The sequence below is a fragment of the Scyliorhinus canicula genome, chromosome 15 (assembly GCF_902713615.1).
Source record: "Scyliorhinus canicula chromosome 15, sScyCan1.1, whole genome shotgun sequence".
NCBI classification, from domain to species: domain Eukaryota; kingdom Metazoa; phylum Chordata; class Chondrichthyes; order Carcharhiniformes; family Scyliorhinidae; genus Scyliorhinus; species Scyliorhinus canicula.
In genome coordinates, this window is record NC_052160.1 from 123,147,883 (window position 1) to 123,167,314 (window position 19,432).

The following is a 19,432-nucleotide window of genomic DNA, read 5'->3' on the forward strand; positions in this document are numbered from 1 at the left end:
TGAGCCATCAATTGCACGAGAGACGAGTTGCTACACAAAAGTTAGGCTTTAATAAGCTAGAACTTAGCCCTGCGGTTGACTACAATAAAATGGACGACCGCCGGGCGTTCCGACTATTTATACCTCGGTATGGAGGCGTGGTTAACTCAGCCTCTCATCCAATCGGAGTCGTCGTCACATGACTGGTCTCAACCAATCGGTCGAGAGGCACATGACCGACCAGGGCCAAAAGTAAGCCAGTGTTCTGCACCAGCTATGCAAATCATACCACCACAGCTGTTTTCCGATCTGAATTTTCCAATCTCGATGTAGATTAAAATGCCCATGATTATCACTGTAACTTTCTGACAAGCTCCCATTATCTCTTCTTTTATACTCTGTCCTACCATTTAGTTATAATTAGGAGAGCTGTACTACACTCCCACATGTTGAATTCTTGACAATAATATTTAGTTGTCCGTGTAGGAATAAAAATATAATTAAAAGAGTTCACTAAATATAGTCCATCTTGGCAAGGCTGTTGGAAAAGAAAACTGAGGAAGTGACTTCAAAATCTCTGATCCATCACAAAGATCATGGGCGAGTGTTATAACCTGCCTGATTACTAGTAGCTGGGGACTATTGCCTATCCCTCAATCCTTAGTGAGTATGAGCTTTCCCAATGAGGAGGGCGGAGAAATCATTCGCAGAGTAACCTGCATAAATAGAGCTGGCTGGTGTGGAACCAGCTAGAGAGGAGAGAGCAGTGGTGGAGTATTACTGCTGTTGTATATATGTAATTGTAAATAAAGTTATTTCTTTCGATTCTACAAACTCATGCTGGATTCTTTGCTGACGCCGAAAGGAGAATAGGATCCGACATCAAAATCGCGGCGGGCACTGATTTGACACCACATTGCAATTCTCCATCACCTCAACAGCGGCATCAATACAGTCCGAAACGTATGTACAGTAAACACTGTTTGCATATCATTAGAGGGCGTGACCCGGTAGTCTCCAGGCCTCCACGATTCTCCGCTTCTGATGGGCTGAGACCCCAATGGCATGGTTCACTTGTACTTTAAAAAAGCATGAAACCAGCCTTGTGCCGCTGACAGCCGACTATGAACTGAGGGCCATCTTGTTAGCTGGGATGAGTGTGCATGGGGATTGTAATGTGTATATGCGGCTGCAGCTTGTCAGCCTCCTGAGTGTTAATCATGGACCTGACGAATCCTGCACCATTTCTCATTAGAATCAATTGTATTCCACGTGTCGCTGGTGCTAGCCCCTCAACGTTCGCTGAATTGATCCAGGTTCAGTGCCAGTTTTGCTGTTGTGAAAGTCCAAGAATCCTGCCCCAGCCTTAACACGTGTTCTCAGGAATGGAGAATCCCGCCCCACACATTTCCTTGACATTATGTGTTCTACCTCAGCACTCTGCAACTAGAATTTTGCACCATGTTCTCAACACCTCATCAATATCTACCACCTTCACTCAAGCGCAAACTCATGGAACATTAGCTACAAACTCAGTGAGGCACAGAAACAGTAGGATCTTTAAACAAGATAGAAGATGATGATTTAATTGTGGGTCATTCATTTCAACTGCACTTTTTGAAACACCACTCACACCTCCTAGATCTCCTGTGGCCCAAACTGCTTCCAACATTCCTATATTAAAATGAGCACCTCCTAAACTTCCCATTAAACATCAAACCTTGGCTCCTTGCTTCAACGCTACTGTTGGTGCTGGTGTAGAAGATTAAAATCTTCTGGATGGAGCAGGATTGATTTGATCAATTGCCATTTCTCATTTTACAATATTCTAAACATTTAAAATGCAATGTTGAAACAAAGCATTGAATTGCTGTTTCGTCCCTTATCAAGACGTTGCAGCTCGAAGCTAGAAGATGTCAAAATAACGTAGGAAGAAATGCTGTCTGTGAATCAACCTTATTAGCAAATCCTTAGAAGTGGATTAATAATTTGTCACTGCAAATCAAGTTAGACACTTTACAAAACAGGGAAAAATAAACTTACGTTCACAGGATGGAGCCGCACCGTCCCAACCCTCAGCTGTACATTGCCGATAATCCCTGCCCACAATGTTGTATCTGGAAAAAGAAACCAAGCCACCTGTTATCAGAGTCGTGAAGGTTGATTGGGAAAGTGTTACAGTTTGTTGACCAGGTAGGAATTCTAAGATTCAGAGCAGAAAAATCTTTTGAATAATCAACAAATTAAAAAAAAAATAACAAACATGAACGAGGTTATCAGAAAAATGAAAGAGCATTCAAATCATGTTTCATTGCTGCCTTATAATAAAAGCACAGGTTAGACCCCATATAAATTAATGAGAATTGGTGCAAAAGTTCACTTTTAATATAAATCATACGTTTTAAAGATCAACAAATGGACATTATTATCAATAACACATTTAATATTTCTATCTTTGCATTAATGTTCGCATTTCAGCACTAACATCCCTCACCTTGATCATTGTAAATATTTTGTTTAAAATCGCCAGTGAACACTCAAATGGAAAAGTCACTCAGAGCTCACATGTTGTGATCAGCTGAAATTATCCTATTGAGAGTGCTAAAATAATATTGTCCTTGATGGAGTCTAGACGTATCCTTAGTTGTATTCATATAGGTACTAGTTGAATGCAGGTAGCTAATTGGTAAAAAATATTAAAAGTGCCTTGACTGTGGGAACTCAGTCATTGTCTCATATAATGAATGAACCATAGTATTCCAGTGTATTCAGCACTAAGAATGTATTGTTCTCTGTCAAAGCAACTAATCAGTTCTAGCAAAGTTTCCAGGCCAAGCTGTGTAACATGGAAAGTATGAGAAACATATCCAGCAAATTTCCTAAGACTGCACACAAACATTAAGCTAATTTTGATAGGCACCAGTCAATCTTAAATAATGTCCAATATTTGATTAGCAAATCATCCTCTAAGTAACAGACATTCATATGAACAAACCAGGAGGTCTCATCTGTGAATTAGAAGCCAATGAAAATAAATGAGGGGTTAAACCAGAGATAAGAATTCCCTTAAAAGTAGAACCTCGTGGTTGAGGTCTTTGTTCCTGAATTCTTGAATCATCTATCTGTTTGTTTAAAGTGATTTCTTTGTGTTTATGCTTTTCGCCATGTGCTTGACTTTTTTCTTTTTTATATATTGTTTGACATTTTGTTTCTTAAGTTTTTATTCAGTTCTTATTCAAGTGTGTACCAGTGAATAATTAACAGTAATGAAGTCATATGTTTGACACCTCCCACCAACCGGACTAACGATTCTAATGAGAAGGTAAAATAAGAGTCCTAACAGTCCATCACCAAAATTATTCATGGTTTTAAAAACTGTCTACTCACCCAACGTCACAATAAAAAGTAACAGTTCATCACCAAAATTATTCATGGCTTTAAAAACTGTCTACTCACCCAACGTCACAATAAAAAGTAATGTTACTTCCAACCGTCCAATTGGGTGCCTTATAAAATCCATTTGCAATTGCCCCAGGGTTACCACAGGTTATTGCTAGGCATAAAATAAAATGAGAAAAGGTAGAAATGGTACAAACACTCAAAATCCCCAACAGATTTCCATTGCCAGATTTCCATTGCCAATCATAGATATTTAGCTTAAATATGAAATCTCTGACGTGATTGCCCAGAATATCAGGTTACCCTAAATTTAAAATTCATTTTACAGAATAATGGGATTGTAAAAGCTTGATTTTCTTTAAATTAATAATTACTCTCAGCCACTGCTCTCTGTATTCAACAGCACCAATCTTCACTCGCAATCCAAAACATAACAGCAGGGATTTAGTGTCTGCAATGGGGGTTCTCCCACGAGATGTAGAACTGATGGGAACTTACGTGCCCTCCAGCATTTGGGCTTTCCAAATCTCCAAATTCCAGGTGGCTGGAAAACCAGCGCCAACAGCGATTAGTAATCGCAGGTTGGCACCTCTCTGTTGCTGGAAAATCCTCGAAGCTACTGGTAATGAACCAACATCAACTCAAGGATTTCTCCTGGATCCCTGGACACAGGTGATAGGGTCATGAGCTGGTGGTTGTGAGGTCAGTGGTGTTGGGTTTCGACAGCACACCCTCCTCCTCTCAATGCCAGGTCCCTCGATCGGGGACTGAGTGTATTACCCCATTATCAGGCAGTAGGAAAACCTGACAGTGTTTGTTCGACACAGGAGAATCATCTGGAGCCCCTCAAATCCCTGAGCCACATTCTCATGTGGTTCATTAATAAGCCCAAAGTACATCGCACCACCAGAAGGTGGGATTTCCACGGCAGGTACTTTCTGCAGCCCTTTCACCCCTTCTCCGGCAGACTGCATTCCATCTCTTCTGGATAAATCCATCCGCTTCCTGAATGATGGGAGAGTCAGGGCCATGGAGGAGAAAAGTTATTCGGATGACCAAAGCTACTGAAAAATAGTGCACAAGTTTCAGAACATAATCAAAATGTTTAATGAAATGCTGTCCCTTATTTTTAAGGTGTTGGGAGTAAAAAGTGATGAAATGACTGTATCCATTCGACAGCATTATCTCCTCTACCTCAGCACCAACCCCATGTAAATCACCACCATGTTTTTGACACCTATGAATATTTAATATTTTCACTCAAGTTTAAGCAACAAATTAATGCACAGTTTCATATAGCTAAGCCAATGGGGCAAAAACACATATATAGATTGACCTTCGAAGAAAAATGGAAGAGGAACGGAAGGGAGTCTAACCATGACTTCAGCATTGACTCTGAACATTGATTGTATTTTGCACATTTCCTGCCATTTTGCAATCCTTTATCTCTCCTGGCACAAACTACTACCTGTCAGCTTCAAATATACTAACAGTAGCCCCGTCTAGCCTTTCCATCATTCACCAAAACATGGCTATCATCTGCAGCAGGACAGAAGTTTAAATTCTCCGGGAAGGAACAGAATTGATTTTATGAATGAATTTCAGAGGTTATCTACTTTAAATGGGCAATGTTGAATCAAAGAAATGAATATTTTTTGGCCCATTCCAGACAAAGAAACTCCACGCAGATGTCAAAATAGTGCAAGAAGAAAAACTTGGATGTGAACCAACAAACGTCACAATTCATTGAATGTGGGTTCAGTTATTTGGTTCAGACAAGCTAGTGTGTTGGTTCACAAAACAGGGAAATATAACTTACGTTCACAGGATGGACTCTCACCATCCCATCCCTCAGCTGTACATTGACGATAATCTCGACCCACTATTTTGTATCTAGACAAAGCAAAATAAGTCACCTACGTTAGTGAACTGAAAGCTCAGTGGGAAAGTGTGAGTGTGGTGACCAGGTTAGAATTCTAAACACCCACAGAAAATAAATCTATTGAAACAGCAAAAAAGTTATTTAGAAATTGAAAAGATGGGGCCAAGTTAGCTGAATAATGAAGGGATCAACCAGAGGTGTGTTGTTACAGAAAATAATGCTGGTGAAACCCTGTATAAAGTACAGTGCACAGGTGAAATATTGATGCAACCAGTTGACCTGAGAACTGTTCTTCAATGATGTTTGAGCTTTTAGAGCAACAAGCAAACAGTCAACAGGTATTAATCGCAGACAATGTGTCCAGGGATCGATAACATATTCAGCATTTCTATCCTTGAATTAATATTCCAATCCAGGCACTAATGCCCCTAGTCTTGATCGGTATAAAGAATGTTCTAAAAATGTATTTCAACACTAAATTGAAGCCTCTCTCAGAGTTCACATGCAATGCTGTTATCAGCAATGTGAAACATGATAGAGGGCAATCTGAAATTATCTAAATCACAACATTAACATTTTATATCTTTCATCAAAATTATTTAGTAATTTCTACAGTAAATACTTACCCAATTTCACAATAAAATACAACTTTATTTCCAACTGTTTGATTTGGCACGGTATAATATCCATTCAGAATCTCCCCTGGGTTACCACAGTTTATCCCTTCACAAAAAATAAAATGAGAACAAACATGATTGTTACACAATCTCCAATAGGTTTTTGCATTGCAATATTTAACATGAAGATGATTAGCCAGAACCATAATATCAAGTCCCAATGTTCAAAACTAATTTTTTCAAATTAAGGTAACGCAAATGCAAGACTTTCTCTCAATTTACCATCTCTCACTCTGTCTTCAACAACACTGTGCATTGACCTGTAGCAATCTTCACCAGCCAACCAAAATCACAATGTCAGGTATCCACCTACTCATTAAATGGTGAGAGACCAGAAGCCATGGAGGAGCAATAAGATTTAATTGCCCATGTACAAGTACAAAATAGAATCAAGACAGATAATTAAATATAGTCCATCATTTCGTGAGTGTTCAAATTCAAAAGTGAGGAAGTGATTTCAAAGTCCTATCCATCTCATAGATGACTTATTTCCACTTTAGGAACTTAGGAACGGGAGTAGGCCATTCAGCCCCTCAAGCCTGCCCCACCACTCAATGTGATCATGGCTGATTTGTGACCTAACTCCATATGCCTGCCTTTGGCCCATATCCTTTGATCTCTTTGCTTGACAAAAATCTATCTACCTCAGATTTAAAGCCGAGTCTGCTCCACCTGACCATCCCTGCCACAAACATCATCCACCAAGGTTTCCTCTCATCTAATAATGTTATATTACTTTCACTCAAATGTAAATTAATGCAACAGTTTCCTATTGTCTGCACTAAAATGACCAATGCAATGGGGCACAGATACAGCAGAAACTTTAAACAAAAATGGAAGAGGAAGAAATGTTGGTGTGAGCATGATTTAAGTTTGGATCATTCACATCAATTGCATTTTCCCTCCGAGATCTCCTATGGCCCAAACATCCACGTTCTGTCAGCTAAAACTACATTAAAATTCGCACCTCCTAAACTTCCCCTGACACACCATAGCTCAGCTCTTTGATCCAACACTCCCATGGGTGCCAGGATAGAGGATTCAAATATTTTTGAGAGACAAGACAGATTTTGAAGAATGGCAATTTATCATTTCACACATTCTACATTTTTAATATGCATCAGAGCACCAAATACTGTTTTCTCCCATTCTAAGATGTTGTGAAGTCAAAGCCAGAATATGTCAAAAGACAGCAGTGTTCCGACCTGGATGGGGGAGTGTTCAGCTTCACCATCTCCACAACTCCACAGGGATTCTCCATCTCCACAACTCCACAGGGATTCTCCATCTCCACAACTCCACAGGGATTCTCCATCTCCACAACTCCACAGGGATTCTCCATCTCCACAACTCCACAGGGATTCTCCATCTCCACAACTCCACAGGGATTCTCCATCTCCACAACTCAACAGGGATTCTCCATCTCCACAACTCCACAGGGATTCTCCATCTCCACAACTCCACAGGTCACACCATTAGTTCAAAAGTTTTATTTCGCTCATCAAAATGGACACTGATACACCTTCACTGCTCTTCGACCCAGAATAGATGAGACTTTAACCAGGCTTCTTTCAATAAACTCAGAATGATTGCTTTATTTAAAAATAAAACTTTCTTCAAAACAAGTTGAAAGAACTGGTACTCACACAATGTACTGTGGAAGTATAATTATCGCTCGTTTTATAAAAATACCCCAGCACACACACAGACACGCACACACACACGTACAGACAAACAAATGTCTAATAGATACGGTGGAACTTTCGCTTTGTTGTGCAAAATGGCACAGCGGGTGGGAAAAACGGTGTGAAAGGTGCACTTGGAGGCGATGGTTTTCTCTGTTGTATTGTGAGGGAATTAGTTAAAGAAAATTGAAGGGGCAGGTTCCATGAGTTCACCCTGATGGGGCAGATTCCAGCAACATAGGTTTCTAAAGGATCAGTATGCCCTTTAACAAACAGTTAAAAATAGACCTCCAGGCCATGGGCCTTACCCACAGAACCACTCCCACCCCCACGGTACCCTACCCCATGCAACAGCCCCTGCCCAACATGCCTGACACTGCTGCCTGGCACTGCAGCTGCATTGTCACAAGGCAGTGCCAGGGCACAGTGCCTGGACATGAGCCTTTCCCCCCTGGGGATTGTACACCTGTGCGGTCTGGGGGTTTCTACTTGCCAGGTGCACATCATGTGGTCCTGTCATGATTTTCCGACATTAATAGACAATCTAACGGGGGGGGGGGGGGGGGGGGGGGGTGTGTGATAACCACTGTAGATATGCATACTTGCAGTAGAGGGATGTATGGCTGTACCTGTAATACAGGTTCCTCCGGTAAGCCCCTGCCGGCTAGCTCCGCCCACAGGGAGCTTGTGCAGCGGTGTGTCAGTCCCGGACGGTTGCCCCTATCGCGCCCCTGGTCCCCTTGCCTCAGCCGCTCGCTCAATGGGCCCCACCGCCCACTTCCCTCGACACCACGTGCGATTAGTGGCCGCCGCCATCTTTCGCCGCCCCGCCACGTGCGCTCCATGGGCGCCGCCATTTTGTCCCGATCCCACAACGTGCGCTCCATGGGCGCCGCCATTTTATCCACAGGTACCCCTATTTTGTCCTCCCCTGGGACGGGGACACGGGACACGGGTCGCTACCGCTCCTCGTCGGACTCATCTGACTCGACCGCCGATCGCCCACTACTCGCCTCCGTTATGCTCGACCAGTCCCGTCCTCGCAACCTGGCACATCTTCCACATCGGTGCTGGTCAACGGCCACGTGACCTCCTGCCTCATCGACTCCGGGAGCACCGAGAGCTTCATCCACCCGGACGCGGTAAGGCGCTATTCCCTTGCGATCCATCCCGCCAACCGGCAGATCTCTCTCGCCTCTGGTTCCCACTCTGTCCCGATCCGGGGTTTCTGCCTGGTTAAACTTACTGTACAGGGCGTGGAATTCGACCATTTCCGTCTGTACATTCTCCCCAACCTCTGCGCGTCACTGTTACTAGGCCTGGATTTCCAGTGCAATCTCCAGAGCCTCACCCTCAAATTCGGCGGATCCCTACCTCCCCTCACCGTTTGCGGCCTCGCGACCCTCAAGGTCAAGCCTCCCTCACTCTTTGCCAATCTGACTGCAGACTGCAAGACCGTCGCCACCAGGAGCAAACGGTACAGCACCCAGGACAAGGCCTTCATCAGGTCCGAAGTCCAGCGGCTGCTTCGGGAGGGTATCATCGAGGCCAGCAACAGCCCTTGGAGAGCCCAGGTGGTAGTGGTTAAGACCGGGGAGAAGCACAGGATGGTCGTGGACTACAGCCAGACCATCAACCGGTACACGCAGCTTGACACATACCCCCTGCCCCGCATTTCTGATGTGGTCAATCGGATTGCACAGTACCGGGTCTTCTCTACTATTGACCTGAAATCCGCCTACCACCATCTCCCCATCCGTAAATCGGACCGTCCCTACACAGCCTTCGAGGCAGACGGTCGTCTGTACCAATTTCTTAGTGTTTCCTTCGGCGTCACGAATGGAGTCTCGGTATTTCAACGGGAAATGGACCGAATGGTTGACCGGTACGGACTGCTGGCCACCTTCCCGTACCTCGACAATGTCACCATCTGCGGCCATGACCAGCAGGACCATGATGCCAACTTTTCTAAATTCCTCCACACTGCATCTCTCCTTAATCTCACGTACAACAAGGAGAAGTGCGTGTTCCGCACAGACCGCTTAGCCATCCTCGGCTACGTAGTCCAAAATGGACTACTGGGGCCCGACGCCGACCGCATGCGCCCCCTCATGGAGCTTCCACTCCCCCACTGCCCCAAGGCCCTCAAACGCTGCCTTGGGTTCTTTTCTTATTACGCCCAGTGGGTCCCACAATACGCGGACAAGGCCCGCCCACTTATCCAGTCCACACATTTTCCCCTCTTAGCCGAGGCACAACAGGCCTTCGCCCGCATTCGATCTGACATAGCCAGGGCCGGGATGAACGCAGTAGACGAGACACTGCCTTTCCAAGTAGAAAGCGACGCTTCAGATGTCGCACATGCCGCCACGCTGAATCAGGCAGGCAGACCCGTGGCATTCTTTTCACGTTCTCTCCATGCCTCCGAAATTCGGCATTCCTGTGTTGAAAAGGAGGCCCAGGCAATCGTTGAAGCGGTACGGCACTGGAGGCATTACCTGGCCGGCAGGAGATTCGCTCTCCTCACTGACCAACGGTCGGTAGTCTTCATGTTCAACAACACGCAGCGGGGCAAGATCAAGAATGACAAAATCTTGCGGTGGAGAATCGAGCTCTCCACCTTTAACTACGAGATCTTGTATCGCCCCGGCAAGCTCAACGAGCCCCTAGAAGCCCTCTCCCGAGGTACATGTGCCAGCGCACAAGTGAACCAGCTCCGTGCCTTGCACGAAAGACTTTGCCATCCAGGGGTCACTCGCTTGTACCATCTAATCAAAGCCTGCAATCTGCCCTATTCCGTCGAGGAAGTACGGACAGTCACCAGAGACTGCCAGATCTGTGCCGAGTGCAAGCTGCACTTCTACCGGCCAGATCGCACGCCTGGTGAAAGCGTCCCGCCCCTTTGAACGCCTCAGCGTGGACTTCAAAGGGCCCCTCCCCTCCGCCGACCGCAACACCTACATCCTTAGTCTGGTCGATGAATTTTCTAGGTTCCCCTTCGCCATCCCATGCCCGGATATGACGTCTGCCACCATCATCAAGGCCCTGGATTCCATTTTCGCCCTGTTCAGTTTCCCCGACTACATCCACAGTGACAGGGGATCCTCATTCATGAGCGATGAGCTGCGTCATTCACTGCTCAGCAGAGGTATCGCCTCCAGCAGGACGACCAGCTACAACCCCCGTGGAAACGGGCAGGTAGAAAGGGAGAGTGGGACGGTATGGAGGGCCGTCCAGCTGGCCCTATGGTCCAGGAACCTCCCAGCCGCTCGCTGGCAGCAGGTCCTCCCTGACGCGCTCCATTCCATTCGGTCGCTACTGTGCACCGCAACTAACAGTACACCCCATGAACGTGTTTTTGCCTTCCCTAGGAAGTCCGGGGTGTCGCTCCCGACATGGCTCACGACTCCGGGCCCAGTCCTTCTCCGTAGGCATGTCCGGCACCACAAGGCGGAACCACTGGTGGACAAAGTACTTCTTCTCCACGCCAACCCTCAGTATGCCTACGTGGAGTTCCCCGAAGGCCGCCATGACACAGTCTCGCTTCGGGACCTGGCTCCCTCAGGTGCCGATCCCATGCCCACGCCCTTTTTTCCCCCTGCACCACCCTCCTTTTCCCCGGCGCCCCCTATTCGTCCCCACCAGGTCCATCCCTCGTCCCCCTGCCCACACTGGAGGACACGGAAGATTTTGGCTCGCTCTCGGAAGATTTTGGCTCGCTCTCAGAGTCATCCCGCCAGCAGCCAGCACCAACACCGCCAGCACCTGCACCGACATCGCCACCACAGCTACGCCGATCACAGCGGAACATTCGACCGCCGGTTCGGCTCAGCCTGTGACCTGCTAATCGGATGGGCTCTTGGTTTTTTTTGTTTGGACCCTCTTGTAAATAGCTCATCCTTTGTATTATAGTTACACGTCACCCCCGCCGGACTCATGTTTACAGGGGGTGAATGTGGTGATACCCACTGTAGATATGCATACTTGCAGTAGGGGGATGTATGGCTGTACCTGTAATACAGGTTCCTCCGGTATGCCCCTGCTGGCTAGCTCCGCCCACAGGGAGCTTGTGTATAAATATGCGTGTGAGTCTCTCAGACCCTAGTCTACAGTTGCAGATGGAGGAATAGCATCGCACAGCAATAAAGCCTCTATTGTACTTGTCTCTCGTCTTTGAGTATAATTGTTAGCGCCACAGGGGACTATCAGGCATTGAGGTCTGCGACTGAAATATAAACATATCAAATCAAGATACAAACACTGAGGTTCAGTATTCCCGTTCTGTCTAATTGCAGAGATGGCTTTGAGGGGTGTGCTTCACAACATTGAGGATAAAGATAGTAGGCCGGATTCTCCGACCCTCCGCGTCAGAATCGCGCCCAGGGTGGGGGCGGAGAATAGCCGTTCACGCCAGAAATCTGGCACGACGACGCTTCCGCGATTCTCCATGGACCCGCCAGTCACGCACGCATGGTCGACGCGGCGCCGGTCATGGGCCTTTGGAAGAGGCCCCCTTGGTGATTCTCCGCGGTCGACCGGCTGAGTTCCCGTCGGCTTGGTTCACATCTGGTACCACCCGACGAGAGCTCGGACCCGCGGCCGCAGTGGTGGTCCTGGTGGGGGGCGGTGGGAATCTGACTCTGGGTGGGGGCCTCAGTGGTGGCCAGGTCCGCGGTCGGGGGCCACCGGGATCTGGGGGGGACCTATCTTCCTCCGCCATGTCAGCAGCACCCGTGCTGAAGTGGGCCACCGCGCACATGCGTGGACCCGCTTGCGACCGCCATGCGAATGCGCGTCTGCACTGTCTGGATAGCAGGACCCCGCCGACAGCCAGAGCTGCGGGACGCACACCGGGGCCCTGCTAGCCCCCTGGAAAGCGGGAAATCACCCCTGACTTTTGAGGAAAAAGTCCGGAGTGGTTACCGTCCGTTTTCTGGCGGGAGTAGGGCCTTAGTCCCCAAAAGGGAGAATCCCGGCCCTCGTGCCTCAGCGACACTGCTGGTCTGGCAGGGGCACTACCAGGGTGCCAGGCTGGCAGGGTCAAGGTGCCCAGGAAGCATTTTGCCCGTTCTGTGGAGCGGGCATGGGGGTGCCCTTCCCATATGAGATGGGGGTGAAAATGAGGACCCCACAATAGGTGAGTTTGGGATTTGGGGTTTTCGGGGGACACGTCAGGTGGTTCAGAGATTAGGGCACCATTAAAAAGTGGTGACCCGATTTAATCCTGCTCTTGGGAATGGAGCACCCCAGTGCAGGAAATGGGACCAAGTGCTGCAGAGGCCCCCAAAAAATAACAGTGTCCCATTAGAATTCAGGGTTGTTCCGGTGCTACAAGTATTGTGATCGACCCCGCAATACCCACCCAAACCAGGGCCGAAATTCTCTGACCCCACGCAGGGTCGGAGAATCGGCGGGAAGCGGCGTTATTTCCGCTCCCGCAGGTTTTTCAATTCTCCCGCCGGTCATAAACCGGCGTTGTGCAAATCCCGCCGGCAGCCTGTGAAAACAGCTGGCGCCGGCGGGATTTCATTTGTTAAAAAACTTACCTCAAATCTCCGGCCCGGATGGGCCGAAGTCCCGCCGGTGGGAGGCCTCTCCCGCCGCCGAGGTTTAAACCACCTCTGAAACGGCGGGCTCAGCGGCGCGAGAGGGCCCCCGGGGTCCTGGGGGGGCGGGGGGCGATCGGACCCCGGGGGGGTGCCCCCACGGTGGCCTGGCCCGCGATCGGGGCCCCCCGCTCCGTCTGCGGGGCAGTGCCGTGGGGGCACTCTTTCTCCTTCCGCTCCGCCATGGCGGAAGCGGAAGAGAACCCCGCATCGCGCATGTGCCGGCAGTGACGTCAGCGGCCAGCTGCCGCTGACGTCACTGCCGGCGCATGCGCCGACCGCCGAAAGCCTTTCGGCCAGCCCTGCTACCGACGGCGCCGGGTGTTTGCGCCAGTCTTCCGGTGCAAACTGCTCCGGCGCGTGGCAGGCCCCCAAAGGTGGGGAGAATTCCCCACCTTTGGGGAGGCGCGACCCCTGAGTGGGCACCCTCCGTCACGCCGGGTAGGGGAGAATGCCGCCCCAGGGGCGGGATTCTCCGTTGCCCGTCGTAACGCGGGTTTCCGGCGAGAAAAATCGGTGTTAATCACTCCGGCGTCGGGGCCTTCTTTTAAGCTGGCAATCTCCGTTCCCGGAGGGGCCAGCAGCTGACTGACGCGATACGCGTCAGTTTCACCAACTGCGGAAGTGGTGAGACCCGGCGTTTTTTGGAGGAGGAGGAGGAGAGAGACAGACCCGGCATTGGGGGGGGACAGACCCGGCATTTGGGGGGGGACAGACCCGGCATTTGGGGGGGGACAGACCCGGCATTGGGGGGGGGTGTGGGGACAGACCCGGCATGGGGGGGGGCTGTGGGGACAGACCCGGCATTTGGGGGGGGGTTGGACCCGGCATTGGGGGGGGCTGTGGGGACAGACCCGGCATTGGGGGGGGCTGTGGGGACAGACCCGGCATTGGGGGGGGGGGGGGGACAGACCCGGCATTGGGGGGGGGGGGGACAGACCCGGCATTTGGGGGGGGGGTGTGGGGACAGACCCGGCATTTGGGGGGGAGGGGGTGTGGGGACAGACCCGGCATTTGGGGGGGGGGGGGTTCCGGCATTTGGGGGGGGGGGTTGGACCCGGCATTGGGGGACGGGGGTGGGACGGACCCGGCATTGGGGGGGGGGGACGGACCCGGCATTGGGGGGGGAGACGGACCCGGCATTGGGGGGGGGGACGGACCCGGCATTGGGGGGGGGGGGGACCCGGCATTGGGGGGGGGATGGACCCGGCATGGGGGGGGGACGGACCCGGCATTGGGGGCGGGACGGACCCGGCATTGGGGGGGGGGGGGATGGACCCGGCATTGGGGGGGGGGGACGGACCCGGCATTTGGGGGGGGGGGGGGACGGACCCGGCATTTGGGGGGGGGGGGGTTCCGGCATTTGGGGGGGGAGGGTTCCGGCATTTGGGGGGGGGGGGGGTTCCGGCATTTGGGGAGGGGGGGGGTTCCGGCATTTGGGGGGGGGGGGGGGTTTGGGGGCAGCGGCGGGCAGAGAGGGGGGGCGACGGATGCCCGGGGCCAACGCACCGTCGCCCCCCCCTCTGTACGCCGCTGCCCCCTACGCCAACCCCCCCCCCCACCACCCCTACCTCCCTCCCCACCAATCCCTCTCCAACACCGCCCCCCATCTCTCGCAACGCCGCAACCCCCCCCCCCCTCAACGCCGGGTCCCCCCCCCCTCAACGCCGGGTCCCCCCCCTCAACGCCGGGTCCCCCCCCTCAACGCCGGGTCCCCCCCCCCCCCTCAACGCCGGGTCTCCCCCCCTCCTCAACGCCGGGTCTCCCCCCCCCCCCTCAACGCCGGTACCCACACCCCGTCCCCCTCCCTCTGAAGGCCGGTACCCACACACCCCCCTCTCTCTCCTCCTCCCCCCCTCTCCTCCTCCCCCCTTCCTTCCTCCCCCTTCCTTCCTCCCCCCCCTTCCTTCCTCCCCCCCTTCCTTCCTCTGTTAGTGGGGGGGGGGGGGTGCGGCGTTGGAGGGGGGTAGGGGTGGTGAAGGGGGTAGGGGTGGTGAGGGGGGGTTGAGGTAGGGGCAGCGGCGTGCAGAGAGGGGGGCGACGGATGCCCGGGGCCAACGCACCGTCGCCCCCCCTCTGCAGGCAGCTGCCCTTACCCCAACCCCCTCCCCTCACCACCCCTACCCCCTTCACCACCCCTACCCCACTCCAACGCCGCACACCCCCCCCCCCCCACCCCCACCCCCCCACTAACGCCGCACCCCCCCCCCACTAACGGAGGAAGGAAGGGGGGAGGAAGGAAGGGGGGGGACGGAGGAAGGAAGGGGGGGGGAGGGAGGGAGGAAGGGGAGGAGGAAGGAAGGGGGGAGAGGAGGAAGGGGGGGGAGGGAGGAGGAGGGGAGGAGGAAGGAAGGGGGGGAGGAGGAAGGAGGGGGAGGAGGAAGGAGGGGGGAGGAGGAAGGAAGGGGGGAGGAGGAGAGAGGGGGGTGTGGGTACCGGCGTTGAGGGGGGGGGACCCGGCGTTAAGTGGGGGTGGGGGGGGTTGCGGCTTTGCGAGAGATGGGGGGCGGCGTTGGAGGGGGGTAGGGGTGGTGGGGAGGGGGGTAGGGGTGGTGAGGGGGGGGGTGGTTGGGGTAGGGGGCAGCGGCGTACAGAGGGGGGGGGCGACGGTGCGTTCGCCCAGGGCATCCGTAGCCCCCTCTCTCTGCACGCCGCTGCCCCCAAACCCCCCCCAATGCCGCAACCCACCCCCCCCGATGCCCCCCCGATGCCGCAACCCCCCGATGGCCGCAACCCCCCCCCCGATGGCCGCAACCCCCCGATGGCCGCAACCCCCCGATGGCCGCAACCCCCCGATGGCCGCAACCCACCCCCCGATGGCCGCAACCCACCCCCCCCGATGGCCGCAACCCCCCGATGGCCGCAACCCACCAATGGCCGCAACACCCCGATGGACGCAACCCACCCCCCCGATGGCCGCAACCCCCCGATGCCGCAACCCCCCGATGCCGCAACCCACCCCCCCCACATGCCGCAACCCACCCCCCCCGTTGCCGCAACCCACCTCCCCCGTTGCCGCAACCCACCCCCCCGATGCCGCAACCCACCCCCCCGATGCCGCAACCCACCCCCCCGATGCCGCAACCCACCCCCCCCGATGCTGCAACCCACCCCCCCCATGCCGCAACCCACCCCCCGACACTGAACGGCGTCAACCAACATCAATGGTTGACGCCGTTTTAAAGCAACTGTGATTTTCGCCGACGTGACCCGTGGCCACGTCGGTGGGACTTCGGCCCATCCGGGCCGGAGATTTATGGACTCTAAAAATATAATGAAATCCCGCCACCGCCAGCTGTTTTCAGAGGCTGCCGGCGGGATTTGCACAACGCCGGTTTTTGGCCGGTGGGAGATTTAAAAACCCTGCGGGAGCGGAAATAACGCCGCTGCCCGCCGATTATCCGACCCTGCGTGGGGTCGGAGAATCCCGCCCCAGGTCTCTTTTTCTCGTTACATCACACCCCTTGTACGTCAATAAACATTACGTAACAATTAATTGAAAATAGATCAGTAGTCTGTCAGTAAAAAGCAAGTTCCAAAGAGAAAAACATGAACTTACATTCACAGGATGGAACCTCACCGTCCCAACCCTCAGATGTACATCGCCGATAATCCCTGCCCACAATGATGTATCTAGCGAAAGAAACACAAGTCACCTGTTATCAGAGTCATGAAGGTTGATTGGGAAAGTGTTACAGTTTGCTGACCAGGTAGGATTCTAAGATTCATAGAGGAACAATCTATCAAACTAACGACAAGCTGTGGTCAAAAACAACAAACATGGAACTGGATTAGCAGAACAATGAAATAGACATTAAATCCCTGTTGTATTGCTGCTTAAAAACAAAAACCCTGATCAGACCCCATATAAAGTACAGCGCACGGTCGGAGAGTTGGTGCATAAAGCTCCCTTTCCAAATGTTGTTAATTTAAACCACACATTTTAAAGAACCAGCAGACATGGACGTCCAGTGTTGATCCAGCAAATGGACATTATTATCGATAACACATTTAACATTTCTATCTTTGCATTAATATTCCCATTTCAGCACTAAAATCCCTCACCTTGATCAGTTGTAAAGATTGTGTTTGAAATCACCACTTGAACACACAAATGGAAACCTCACTCAGAGCTCACATGTGATCACTGCGGACACCTGACATTAACCTATTCAGAGTGTTAAAATAATACAGTCCCTCACCAAAATTATTCACGGTTTTATAAACTGACTACTCACCCAACGTCACAATAAAAAGTAACGTTACTTCCAACCGTCCAATTGGATGCCTTGTAATATCCATCCGCAATTGCCCCAGGGTTACCACAGGTTATTGCTGGGCACAAAATAAAACGAGTTAAGGTAGAAATTATACCAAAATCCCCAACAGATTTTTCATTGCCAATCATAGGTACTTATCATGAATATGAAATGCTACTACAGGACTGTCCAGAATATCAGGTTGCCCTAAATTTGGAATTTATTTTACAGAATGATGGTATTACAAATGTAGGATTTTCTCTAAATTCACAATTATTCTCAGCCACTGCTTTCTGTATTCAACAGTATCAATCTTCACTTGCAATCCAAACCATAACAGCTGAGATTTAGTGCCTGCAATGGGTGTTCTCCCACAAGTTGGGAGAACTGGTGGGATCCCCTTGTCACATCCGTAGCGAAGGGCCAATGTGATTTAAGTGCCCTCCGGCACCTAACTGGCCAACATTGGGCCTTCCACATCTCCAACCTTCAGGTGGCTGGAAAGCCCACCCCGGCAGCTGTTGGCCTATCACAGATCGTCAGCTCTCTATAGCTGGCAAAACCACCAAGACCAGTGGCAGCCCCTGATATCTGAACCAAGGCTCAACCCAACGGCCTCTGCTGGATCCCTGGACACAGATGGTATGGTCATGAGGTTGTGGTTGTGGTGTTGGGTTTCAACAGCACACCCTCCCTCTTCCCAATCCCAGATCCCTCGATAAGAGACGGAGTGTATTACCCCATTATGAGACAGCAGAAAAACCTGACAGTGTTTGTTGGACACAGGAGAATCATCTGACTTCCCTTAAATCAACTGAGCCACCTCTAACATCTGCTTGGTCCAGGTAATTATTCTCATGTGGTTCATTGATCAGCTAAAAGTATATCGCACCACCAGAAGGTGGGATTCCCATGTCAGGTACTTTGTGCCATGTCTCCACCCCCCTCCTCCCAATTCCCTTTCCGGCAAACTCCATTACATCCCATCCGCCTAAATCCACCTACTTCCTGAATGATGGGAGAGTTGGCGCCATGGAGGAGAAAAGTTATTCAGATGACCATAGCTATGAAAAATAATGCAAAAGTTTCAAAACATTAGCAAAATGTTTAATGAAATACTGTCCCTCATTTTTAGGGTGTTGGAACAGAAAAGTGATCAAATGACTGTATCCACTCGACAACAATATCTCCTCTACCTCAGCACCAGCCCCATATAAATTTCCAGTCAAGTTTTTTGTCACCTCATGAATATCTATTATTTTCACACAAGCTTGCTCAACAAATTAAGGCAACAGTTTCCTGGAGGCTGTATTAACATAACTACGTCAGTGGGGCACAAACACAGATGTAGCTCAATCTTAGGAGAAAAACAGAAGAGGAACAGAAGGGAGTCTGAGCATGATTTAAGCATTGACCCTGAACATCGATTGCATTTTTCGCATCCCCTTCCAAATTTCTCCCTCCTCGATTTCCCACAGCCCAAACCACTTCCTGCCAGCTACAAGTCCACTAATATTAGCCCCTTCTAGACTTCCCATCAGCCACCAAAACATGGCTCTTTGCTTCAACACTAGCAGTACAGAAGATGAAATTCTCCTGGAAGGAGTAGGATTGTTTTAATGAATGAATCTCACAGGTTATCTTGTCTAACTGTGTAATGTTGAAGCAAAGAAATTTATATTTTTAGGCACATTCCAAAAAAGACACTCCACACTCGAAGATGTTAAAATACTTCAGGAAGCCAATTCATGGAATGTGGTTCAGTCATTTGGTACAGACAAGCAAATCAGTCACTTCACAAAACAGTCAAACACAACTTACATTCACAGGATGGAACCTCACCATCCCATCCCTCAGCTGTGCATTGCCGATAATCTCGACCCACCATTTTGTATCTAGACAAAGCAAATAAGTCACCTGTGTTAGTTAACTGAAAGTTCAGTGG

At 50.9% G+C, this 19,432-nt stretch overlaps 1 protein-coding gene across 1 annotated transcript in view; it reads right to left on the minus strand.

The window, feature by feature from the left end:
- Positions 1–3,161: 3,161 nt before the first annotated feature.
- Positions 3,162–19,432, minus strand: part of LOC119978176 (CUB and sushi domain-containing protein 3-like) — a 32,612-nt gene continuing 16,341 nt past the window's right edge. Inside the window, exons 8-12 of the mRNA XM_038819608.1 lie at positions 19,309–19,382; positions 17,467–17,563; positions 16,788–16,861; positions 5,887–5,983; positions 3,162–5,271 (exon numbers count right to left, since the gene is read on the minus strand). Coding sequence (XP_038675536.1) covers positions 5,172–5,271; positions 5,887–5,983; positions 16,788–16,861; positions 17,467–17,563; positions 19,309–19,382 — 442 coding nt within the window. The 3' untranslated portion in view covers positions 3,162–5,171. The remainder of the gene's footprint in view (positions 5,272–5,886; positions 5,984–16,787; positions 16,862–17,466; positions 17,564–19,308; positions 19,383–19,432) is intronic.